Source organism: Megascapheus bottae, chromosome 5, assembly GCF_031878675.1.
Source record: "Megascapheus bottae isolate mThoBot1 chromosome 5, mThoBot2.hap1, whole genome shotgun sequence".
Taxonomy (NCBI): Eukaryota; Metazoa; Chordata; class Mammalia; order Rodentia; family Geomyidae; genus Megascapheus; species Megascapheus bottae.
The window spans coordinates 60,395,161-60,407,757 of NC_143513.1; the positions used below are offsets into that span (position 1 = coordinate 60,395,161).

At 36.3% G+C, this 12,597-nt stretch overlaps 1 protein-coding gene across 2 annotated transcripts in view; it reads right to left on the bottom strand.

Moving 5' to 3' along the window:
* Positions 1-12,597, bottom strand: part of Cttnbp2 (cortactin binding protein 2) — a 129,345-nt gene that overhangs the window by 76,485 nt on the left and 40,263 nt on the right. For both annotated transcript variants that reach the window (XR_016535547.1, XM_090333199.1), the window contains exon 3: positions 9,067-9,291. Coding sequence is in view for 1 of the 2 variants with exons in the window: in XM_090333199.1 (XP_090189325.1) it covers positions 9,067-9,291 (225 nt within the window). In the remaining variant the exon portion in view is untranslated. The remainder of the gene's footprint in view (positions 1-9,066; positions 9,292-12,597) is intronic.

Sequence of the window (12,597 nt, forward strand, 5' to 3'; positions counted from 1 at the left end):
ATCATGTTCCAATCATCCCTTCACTATGGCAATTCTTCACTGTGGGTCACCACATTTTATTTCTAAGATAACATTCATCTTAGACTTCAGAAGTGAATTTTATGAAAGAGTTCCAGAGGTCAACTTATATACAGAAAAACTCTCCTATAAACATACCCACGATTTTTTTTTGCAATATTTGTTCTGCCTTCGCTCACACCTTATAAATCTTAAACCAAAACATGCCTTCTTTTAATTCTCCCATAGACAGCAGAATGGAGAGGAAACTCTATACCCAAAGCAACTATAGCCACATGGAGCCAAACTCAATTGACCTTTGAAAACTGACCATCCATCTTCCCATTTTCCCCTTTGTTTAGTTTCCCCTATCATTTACTGTGGAGATGTTTCCAACCTTTTGACATTTGTCCTCAAACTTTACCCACTTTACTCAGAGGACTCTTCATGTAACTTCACAGATGTCATCACTCACTCAAAGGCAGAATGGTTACCATCTGTTCAAAGTGAACTTTCCTTCCACAATTATGCTCATCACTTCCTTATCATCTCTCCAAATTGCTCCATCAGTTGTCATGTTGCTCTTTATAAATTTTTAAATCCCCTCTCTATAAATGGTGCCCAACTAGACCAGAAACATGCTCTTACGCTTTTCTTTTGTGGGTATGCTTATGAGATAAGGGGAGGGCACAGAAATAATAGGACCAAGGATGAACAAATGCAGCAGAGGTAATCACTAGACACTATATGGAAAATGAACTAGGGACTTGTGGGTGGAAGTGGTAGGGAAAAACCCAGAGAGACGAAGGGAAGGGGTGACATTGTCCAAAAAGAAATGTATCTATTACCGAACTTATGTAACTGTAACCCCTTTGTACATCATCTTTATGGTAACAATTTAAATAATTAGTTTTTAAATTTAAAAAAGAGACTAAGTGATGTTGCAATAACTTTTGATCCAAACTTGTTAGTTGTATGACTTTGGTACTTAATTGCTCCAAGGACTGGTATTATATCATTTTCTTATTTACAGAGCAGAGATTAGCATTCACACACCGAATTAAAATTATAGGAAGTCATTATCTGGGGCTAGGATCCTGTACTAAAGGGAACCACTCAAAGTAGAATTCAACATCACTAAGGAAAAACAAAATTATTTTTAATACATTTGGAATAGAAAAGTAAATGCTGCATTTCCCAAATAATTGGTGAGATAAAGAAATTCCTTCTGCTTTAGTAGTTATATAAAAGAAATAACTAAAACCCTGGATATTAGCTAATCAATTATTTTCCCATTGTTTTATCTCTGGTCTAGTTATCACCTTTCAAGGAAAATAACTTTGAAATGGATACTTTGTGTTCTATAAAAAACAACCTCTTCTGTCTTATCAGAACACATACTCCAGTCTATGAAGTAAAATGTTGCCCAATTCTAGAAATGAAAATAAAACGAATTAAGATCATTAAGCTAATTAATTACAATTTTGTCCTTTGGCACATAAAAAGTGCTAGGAAAAAGGTTATTTCATTTCACAATTTAATAGTTCTTCAAAAATGTGACTGTGCAATGGAACTCTCTGCCTCCATCAGAAAAAATGACATTTTCCTATTCATAAGGAAATGGAAAGATTTGGAAAAACTTTGTAAGGGAGCCAGACCCAAAGAAACATAGGCTGCATGGTTTCCCTCATTTGTGATAACTGGAATATGTCCATAAATCTACAAGCTCATCCAATGGAAATAAAAAACAATTATACTTGGAAATGTTTAAACAGCACTCTAAGCCATCACATAGTGAGAACACCGGAGGATATTCTCAGGAGAGGATCACAATGGCTCAAGAGCTCTGTGAGTATGACCATATAAAATAATGCTTATTGAAATAAACTCCAAGAAATGGAATCATGAGTTTTTTTTATTGTACTATTTGCAATTATTTCCTTTTTCTTTCTTTTTATTTTCCCTTTGGTTTATTCACCATTGTCAATTTTTTAAAAAATTATTTTCTGTACTATTTGTCTTGTATGTAAGTTTATCAGATTTGGAGAAGGGAAAGAGAAATGGTGGAAGAAAGGGTGAACCAATTCAACAGTGATACTCACTGGACACTATGCTGGAAGTGAACTTTACAGTTGGGGGGTAGGGAAGCTGGTGGCAGGGTGGAGGGAAGTAAGAGAAAATGAGGAGGGGAAACACTGTCCAAAAAGAAATGTTCTCATTGCCCTACTTAGGTAATTTTGGCCTTCTGTATATCCCCTTTACAATGAAATTTAAATATAAAAAACGTGACTGTGCACAATATTTTTATTCTATGAAAATACATTTAAAGACAATGGTTTAGAGAACAGACTCTATGGATAAATAGATTTCTACAGGTAAATTAGATTGTAGCATAGTCCAACAATTATAAAATGTGTCATATAACTATTAATAGTTATAAGTAGTTAACCAATAGTTATAACTAAAATGTATCCTATAACTACCAATATAGTTTATTAGACTAAATCAGTTGCAAAACATAATTAACTAGCCCTCAAAAGGCTTTGAGACCCACAGCACAGCAGTATGTGGACACTGAATGCAGAGAGTTTTTTTAACTCAAGTCAGGAAGAAATGTTTGTAGAGTCTCTTTGGCCTCATTTTGTTTATGTCTAAGATACAATAATAATGATAGTTGGTAGATAATCTCTTAAGGATTAAGTGAGTTGACTATTTATGGCACAGATTATATGCTAAACAGTGTTTCATTATCACATTATATCTCACAGGAGTCCCTTAATTGAGATTTCAGGATCAGCCATATTCAACCTCTTCCTATCCTGTCTTCACCAAGAGTCCTTAATTCTACCCTATACTGCAATTAATAATGTAGCCTCATTTTGATATTTTCAATAAGTTAAAAAGAATTATTTTGAATCACCACACTAGTGATAATGTGCACTTAGTTAAATTTGAAGGACTTAAATATGAGAAATGTTCATACATTTTATTACAAGTGTGTGTATATGTGTGTGCTGTCATCAGGGTTTGAGCTCAAGATTATGAGACAGAGCAGATGCTGTACTATACCTCAAGTCCAGCATATTGCTGGATAAGTGGAGATGGAGTCTCAATATTTTTTCTATCTGGGATGGCTTTAATGTTGATCCTCCAAGTCTCAGCTTGCTAAGAATCTAGGATTACAGGTGGTAGCCCTCAGCATCTTGCCTGAAGTGTTATTTTAAATAACCTTTGCAGAAAAAGTGTCCTACCAACTAGCTATTGTGTATAAGAAATCACATTGGATAGTCCTAAGAATACAAAAATCTATAGACTCCGTTCATTGTCTTCTTATACAATGCAAACATTTTACAAAGCTGATAAGACAAAAGGACCACACACTAAATGAATGGGGAATCCAAATACACAAAAATTTCCAAATTCTAGTTGCCTTGGTCAAACTACTGTCCAGTTTATGTCACCTACTGACATTCACTTTCAGAGAAGGTTGAAAGAATTTTTGTAGTGGATAATATATCACTAAGTCCTTTGAAAAAATACACTAGATTGTGTGGAAGAATGTGGGGGAACTAACACAGGTTCTCCAGTAGCAAGAACGTAGGTGGTGCCTCCCAGAATAGCAGCAGCACAGTGACTGAGCCATGCAAGAAAAAGGCACCAAACACACACTTTCACAGAATGAAAGGGAAAGGAATCTGTAGGTGGGAGCTCATTGGCAACATTAAGGCAATCAATTCTAATTCAAAGTGGAAGACAGAGAGGAAAGTAATGATGGTCATTTATAATGTGAAAAAAAAAATAGAGCCTGTTTGTTACACCAAAGTCTTCTATGAAATCTCACTGCAGTCTGTGTTACGGGACCAAATCTTCTAATTCTCATGGCATCAGTATCTTCTTAACCTTGTTACCTCTATCTACCTGTTCATTCAAATATAACTCATATATATATATATATATATATATATATATATACAAATTAGATAACTAATATATAGTGCCCACTATTTTAAATGAGTCCAGTTTTCCTTAAATCACAGCCAGAGCAAAGGTCTGGGAAAGCAAAGGCATCATTATCTCCACTTCCAGGGTGCATACTCTGTCACTGGTGTACCTCACTGGTAATTCTATGACAATATAGCTAATATATAAAAAATACATTATATAATATCGTTATATAATATATATTATATACATCATTATATAATATATAACACTATAACTAGTATATATACTAATTAGATATAATCAGAGCCCTTTAAATTTTTTTTGTGTATCACGGGATCTGTAGTAAATAGTTAGCAGATGCCATTCCCATCTGCCCTTTCTTTTTTTCTTTTTTGTATTTAATTTTTATTGTCGAGGTAATGCATAGAGGGGTTACAGTTATATTCACCAGGTAGAAGGCGCATTTCTTTTCACACACTGATATCCCTTCTCACATTGTTGTCCCTATTTCCCTCCCCCTACCCCTTCCAATCATCCTGCTTCCCCACTTCTCTTTCCTATTTCAAATAAACAAATAAAGGTATACACAATATACCAGGTAACAAAGTCAGATACAGTAACAAATCTGCCATTTCTTATTAACTGAGTATCAAGAGGGAAGTCAAGGCCTGGAAGCAAGGTTATTCTGACTCCTGTTTATTTGCATGGGGCAAATAGCCCTATCCTAAACATATCTGCTAAAGCCACACATCTGTGTTTCAAGATCCCTTAATACATGCTCTGAAATGGTCCTGAGGAATGAACATGCATTTTGAGACACATGAATGAGCTGAAATGACCATTTTCATACAAGCATGCTAAATACTCTTCCTAAAGGTGATTATCATATTATTGGATGAAATTCTAGAAAGCATTTAAAATTTAAAGAAAATTTACATACTATAAGGTAACTATTATATAAAGAACTAAAACAACACTACATATAAAGGAAAAGTAAGTACACTTATTTATAACAGGAAAAAAAGTGCATGAAATAAAAGTATACAAGTCAACTGATTTGTTCTTTTTTTTACTTTTCTTTGCCAGTCCTGGGGTTTGAACTCAGGACCTGGGCACTGTCTCTGAGCTTCGTTTGCTCAAGGCTAGCATTCTACATTTGAGCCACAGTGTCACTTCCAGCTTTTTCTGTTTATGTGCTTCTGAGGAATAGAACTCAGTGTTTCATACATGCCAGGCAAGCACTATATCACTCAGTCACATTCCCAGCCTGTTTTTCTTCTTCTTCTTTTTTTAACCCATTTCTCCACTGTCTAGCACTAGCAACTCCTTTCTGTATAGGGACAATTCTCCAACTTATAATTCTACACTGAAGGAGCTAAGACTCTACAATAGTTACTAAGGAGAGGATGCATGGCCTATGCTGGGCCTGTCAGAGGCACCTGTCTTAAGATTCCAATAAGAAATGGATGACACAAGAAATACGACTGAACAGCACACTTGTGACAATAAGCAACAATGACTAGGTGTTGCCTGGCTTCAACATAGCAGAGGGATAAGCTACAGCTTCCAGCTTTTTTCAACAGAAGCACAAATTAGGGCAGACTAGCTGTAGAGACCATTTGACTATGATACTGGTTGGTAAGAGCTGATCTCCATGTGTTCCAATCATGCTGAGCAGTACTGAAAAATGGCTAACATTTCTGTAATCCTGTCTATAAATGCCTTTTCTACCTAAATCAATCAACACTGGCTTCACATGTGTAAAATGAAGAAGCTAATGCTATGTAGCCAACTAAATTATGCTGTGCTGCCACTCAGCAGCCTTCATTAAACTTTTTACTTGTGAAAAGAACTACTTGTCTTCTGAATTTCCTAGATAGTATTTTGACTTCTTTTAGAGCCCTGTTCCAATTTCCTGTTTCAGGGTGAGAAATAATGGTTTCTCAGTAAGCATAACTGTTTAGAAATACATATATTTCCTCCAAGCTTTTCAAATACATTAGAATAGAAGCTTTATTAAGGGATGATGCAAAAACTAAATCCTTCTACCCTAGGTTTCTGGCTGAAAACTAAGAGTAGCATACCAGAGGGTAAGTTCCCCATGATGACTGCTCATGAGCTTATTCAAAGTGGTTTTACAGGCTCAGCCTATTTGCCAAATTGACTCTTGCCCAAATTTCTCTGGCACACAAATTGCCAAACAGTTAACCCTCCTATTAGTAGTCTCAGCAGGAACCAACACTTGAATGGGCACAGAGCCTCTTCTCCTGTCTTGGAGCCCAACCACAGCAGTGTTCAGGCCAAATGTCATAGAATTACCAGTGAGGTATGCCAGTGACAGAGCATGCACACTGGAATTGAAGATAATGGGGCCTTCGCGTTCCCAGACATTTGCTCTGGCAAGGATTTAAGGAAATTGGACTCGTTTAAAATAATGAATATCTTTATTTTGATTCTTTTTTAGATTTCTGAAAAGCGAAAATTGAAGACATTTGGTTAAAGTATTTACTTTTAGTAAGAGGGGCGACAGATAATTTTGCTGGTTTCTGGTTTTGTGAGATGCATGGGAAGCCTAGAAGCAAAAAGACTTCCCACACTGTAATCTGCTGGAGTGGAATACTCTCTTTAAAGATAGAAAACAGAACTATCAAAGCTCTCCTTCACTGAGGCTATCCAGCCAATGATTCCATCCGTACATGGTTCCCTGCATCCCTGTTATGCAGGGAGGCAGATCATGGTAGTCTCTCAGGGACCATGGGACACAAACAATTTCCTTTCATTCCCAGCCAGGTTGGAAATAACCTAGTCATTCAAAAATAAACAAGATGTAAGTTGATTTAAAAAAAAATAGTCTGCTACATAAGAAAATCATTCCACTAGAAACAGCTTCCTTATATTCTCCTAAGACAGAAATGATAATTGAAATACATATAGTAAAACTGCAAAAAGTATGCATTTTCATAGAATAAATGTAAACAAAGTGATAATACAGTCTAAAATCCAACAGAAATAATCTATTATGATATAGCCCATTTGACACAAAGAACATAACTGACATATATTCCATCCAAGAAATACTAATGAGTCTCAGTGACATCAGCTGAAAATACACTGGCCATGCTTATGTGGTTTGTGGGAAGTTTGTGGTTTGAAGGGTCCAGGACTCTAAGTGATTGTCTGTCGGGCTTTTAGAAGGTCTACAGAATTAGAGTAAAACTGAATTTTGGTCTGTGTCCGTGAAGAAAAATTCTATTCTGCTTTACTCTTAGTGCTTTAGTTCTCTCCCATGTAACATACTTATAAAATGCATTCAACAACCATAGCAGCACATTGGCATTTATATGTTGATAAAAGACGTAATTACAGGGAAGAGATACACATTGTCACTATCATAAGAATTCATAGTATAATGCAACATTAAGGTTAATTGCCAAGGTATTAAATATGAGAATTTCTTGAAAAGGCTAAATAGAAGAAACACTTTAATGCATGCTTTAATACTGATGGAGAAAACTTTTAATTTTAATTCTGATCACACCAGACAACAGCAATACCTTCTCTGCCTTCCCCCTTCACGCTGCTAATAAAGGGAATCAATGGTTCTGGCAGTGTATTAAAAAGACAAAACTGAAAATTCTTTTTTTTTAACAGTCATGGGGCTTGAACTCAGAGCTTGGACACTATCCCTGAGCTGATTTTTGCTCAAGGTTAGCACTCTACCACTTTGAGCCACAGCTTCACTTCCAGATTTTCTTGTGATTAATTAAAGGTAAGAGTCTCTTGGACTTTCCTGCCCTGTCTGTCTTTGAAACTCAATCCTCAGATCTCAGTCTCCTGAGTAGCTAGGATTATAGGTGTGAGATAGGAGCACCTAGCTGAAAATTCTACTTTCTCTATGGCTGACTACAGTAAAGTTTTCTTTTTATTTAGGCTTTTTAAAAAATCATTTAAATTTTTTTATTAAAGAATTTATCAACATTGATATTTACATCATATTTCAAATGTCATGTTTAACAAACAAGTATTCAAGAAGGGAATCTCTATATACAGTAAAGTTTTATCAGTCTTTGTCCATTTTGAAGCAACCTCTCAAGTGTTAGAATGCCAGTGTATTGGTAGGGAATGGTGGGGGCACAGCCAGTACATCCCAAGGGAAAGGAAAGTTTACTATTATTCAAGGCTTCAAAAGAATATCTCTGTGACACTAGATATACCCAGGAAAATCTCACTCTATTCTCTTCATGCTATTTTCATCTTCCAAAGAAATATCAAAAAAATTACCAAATAATAAAAAATTGCAAGATATTTTGCTATCTTTTCTTTATTTGGTTTATTGTAGTTTGAATACTCAGGGCCTTGTTCTTGCTTTGAAGATGTTCTACTGTTTGATCCAGGCCCCTAGCTTATTTTTGTTTTTGAGGTGGAATCTTCCCATGTTACCCTAAGGTAGCTTCAAAATCATTCTCCATCTTCCTTAGCCTCCCAAACAGACAGAATTACTGGGGTACATTACCATGCTTGGTTGCAAAGAAACAGTTTAGAAGATAAATGCTAGTTAAACTAAGCTAAGGATATTCCCATAATCAGAGTCATGGCTGCATATAAGCATGTACAGCGAGCATGACTTGTGTGTATGTGTGTATATGTGTGTGTGTCAGTCATGGGGCTTGAACTCTGGGCCTGGGCATTGTTCCTGATCCCTTCAGTTCAAGGCTATCACTCTATCCCTTGAGCAACAGTGCCATTTCCAGCAAACATGCCTTTTTGGATTTTACTAGGAAGAAGTCTTCCACTTCTCACACCCTTCACAAACAAACACACACACACACACACAAACACACACACACACACACACACACACACACACACATCTGTATTTTCAAGACAGTTTCAAATAAACAGTTATAATACCATCATTTATTCATCATACTAGATAACTTAAGTGTGGTTTCTAAAACACTAAGTTAAAATGTTTAAAGGATACCAGAACCTTTTTTGTATTTTACAGTTCTAGAAACCTGTTCTAATCCTTCATAGAAATTCAACATTTAATAAGCAGTAAGCACTTCTAAGACTTGGTCCCTCCTCTATTCTGTAATGAGGGAAAGGACTGGAAAGCCATACCTTCTTTTGTCTGCTCTCTGCAGCAGCCAGCTGTGCAGACATCCTTTCTTGCATTTTTCTGCAGTGGGCCATGACTGCTTCAAGGATAGACAGGGGGTTGGTACAAACTGGCTTCTTTTCTTTGTCACTGGAACCTGCTTCATAGTCTCTCTGGAGTGCCAAGAATGGGTCATTTAAATTAAATCTTCCATATCGTTCCTGGATAAACACCTCCTTCCTGCGAGCCTACAATAAAAGCAGAAGAAAGTATCATATTAATGAAGATATATGGGAAGATCTTTAGCAAAAGAGCTTTAAAATTACTTGTCCAAATGGAATTCACAAGTGTTGTGAATAATGGCATACAATAACCAGTGGTAAGCCAAATGTCAGTGTTCCCTCAATCCATGTTAAGGGTGGCAGGCCATATAGTCCACTTTTAAATTCTTCCTGCTATAGTTTGGGTCTTTTATGGAAATTTCCCTCTAAGGCTCATGTGTTAACGGCTTAGTCCCCTAGCCCTTTGGGCTACGTGGAGGTGTAGAATCTTTAGGAAGTTGCCTTGTGGAAGTAAGTTAAGTTACTGAGAGGGTATACCTGTGAAGGGGTTGTTAGGATGTCAACCCTGTTAGATTGTCAACCATCCTCACCCACAACCTCTCCCTTTGCTTCCTGGGCCCCCAGGTAAGAAACTGTTGACTACCACACCACGTTGTTCTGTGCTGCCACAGTCTCAAAGTAATAAAGCCTAACAGTCACAGAGTAACACCTCTGAAATGTGAGCCAAAATAGCTTTCCTCTCTTAAGCTAATTATCTCAGATTCTGTCACAAGATGGAAAGCTAACACACTTTAAGAAAATTGCTTTCTACATCAAAAGTGATGCAAATATAATTTACCCCTTGATGCTGCACTCCCAAAGAATCTGAATTTTAGTACCATCTTTACTAGTTTAAAGGAAAATTGGTGGTCAAGACACAGCATATACACATATAAAATTATTTCACTGGATACCTCATTAGCTTGTGCAACACAAATCATTTTAAATTATTATTTTCTTTTTTCTTTTTGGCCAGTCCTGGGACTTGAACTCAGGACCTGAGTACTGCCTTTGGGCTTTCTCAAAACTAGAGCTCTACCACTTGAAACACAGCATCACTTCCAGCTTTTTCTGTGTATGTAGTACGGAGGAATTGAACCCAGATCTTTGTATATGCTAGGTAAGCACTCTACTACTAGACCAAACTCCCAGCCCAATTTTAAATTATCTTGATGAAGTAACCTTAGAAATACTGACAACCTAATTTTAAGAAAAGTTCAAAAGTAAAATTATCTCTTTAGTGATAGTATTTCAAATAATGATCAGATAATAATAATCAGATAAATACCTCCCAATTGTTTTTCTACCAAGTAGACACTGTAACAATATTTGGCAGAAAAAAGGAGTAAAAACTGTAAAATTTTATATTTTAAAAAAATAACAATTTGTATTTTGTGAAATGTTCCTGAATAGAAACCATTCAGAAAATTTATAAAAATGCAATTACCTCCTCACTGTTAAAAGAAATTAAGATACAGTTCACAAAATCCCAGGACAGAATACAACTTCACTTTAAATGTCAGTCCATCAGTGACAAAGTTAATTTCACACACATGGGATGAACACCAAATATAATTCTCTATAATTAGCTTACAATGGTCTTAGCACAAAATGGAAAATAACAGTAGAAATATACTGAAAGCTTGCAACATTTTCCTAAGTCAAGTCATACAGGAATAGCCACTAAGGGGGTAAAAAAAAACCTCAATGTTACTGCCATTGGAAAAACTAAGTAATAATAGATCAGTGTTAATTTCCTCAAACATTAAACATGTTTTCTAAAGAACTATTATATATCATTCCTCACTTTAAGGGCAATAGTGTTGAGCAGCTAAACTTTTCCATTTTTAGAACACTGTGAGCAAGCCAACAATCAGATAAACACAAGTACTGTGACAACTGGGGAAAATGCAACATTTCTTTTCCTATTACCAAATTAGATTTTATAATAAAATGTACAAAAAGTCAAAACTCACAACACTAGCTTTCAGAAAATCATTTTAAATTTGAGATGAGGTTAATATGTTAAAAGTGTCTAATGGGCCAGGAATTTGGCCTAGTGATAAGAGTGCTTGCCTAGCATGCATGAAGACTCGGGTTCGATTCCTCAGTACCACATACATACAAAAAAGCTGGAAGTGGTGCTGTGGCTCAAGTGGTAGAGCTCTAGCCTTGAGAAAGCCTGAGGATGTGCTCAGGCCCTGAGTTCAGTCCCCATGACTGGCAAAAATAAATAAATAAATAAAAAGTGTCTAGTGTTTGTGGATTGTTCAAATTCAATTATACAGCCAATGCACTATTTGAGAGATACAATTTCAAAGGCAATTCTATTTTTACTGCCTTTTCCCCCCTTAATAGTTTTCTAATCACTCATACCTAAATGTTAATGAACTGGCTGCTTTTTCATCAATAGTACCCAATACTTGAGGGATAAATTTCAAGTAAGAAGGATTTATTAAGCTCAGGATCTCAGAGTATGCAGTCCATGGTTGATTGGTCCCATTCATCTGAGATGAATATTATGGTGGTAGGAACATGTAAGAATGCTATCTACCTCATGGTAGTACAGAGGCAGAGAGCAAAGCAGGAAGAGGCCAGGGGTAATAGACTTTCGAAAGACCCCTTTCACTCAGTCTCATCACCTAAAAGCTTCCAGAATCTCCCAGAATGCACCACCTACTGGGGATCAAACATTCAAAAACTGAGCCTGGCCGGGGGGGGGGGGGAGAGAGGGAGTTAATATTCAATCTATGACACTAAAAGTCCTATCTCAAATTGGTTATCTGAATATCCATAAAAGATTCCTACCTGGCAAGCATGCATTACCAGCCTGGAAAAAATAGTATAACAACATCTCTCCCTTTATCAGTTCTATCTTCCTTCCTTTAAGGATATTTTATTTCTCTCTGACCTGGAAGGTTCTAGATATGGGTAATAATAGGGAAGTGAAGGAGGAAGGCATGTCCTACCTTCTGGTTCAGGTGACAATCATCTTTACCGCCTGAGCTTGAGAAATATGTAAAACCTTCTCATTTCTCATGAAGTGCCAGATGACTCTATGATACTACACTGTACTCTAATTGAATATTCCTTTGATGTTTGTTTTCTTGATGTGCATTGTAACATTTTACACAATGTAAGAAGCAAATACATCCAGTTTTTCCCACTTCACAGTTTGGAAATATTAATGACCTCTCCTTTCCTCTCATCTCAAATTTCCAGAACCTCTCTTAACAATGGCAACATCTGGGGCCCAACTCCTCAATATATGAGCTTGGGGGAGAAAATGCTTCATCTCCAAACTAATTCTAATTCAAAGGAAAATGATAGCTGGGAGTAAGTTCACCTAATGTACAAGCAGAGCTAGAGGATGCTGGGAAGAACTTAATCCCAAATCTAAAGCCTAGTGGGAAGTTTTAGAAAGAACATGTGAGACAGCAAGAGGTTCTATGT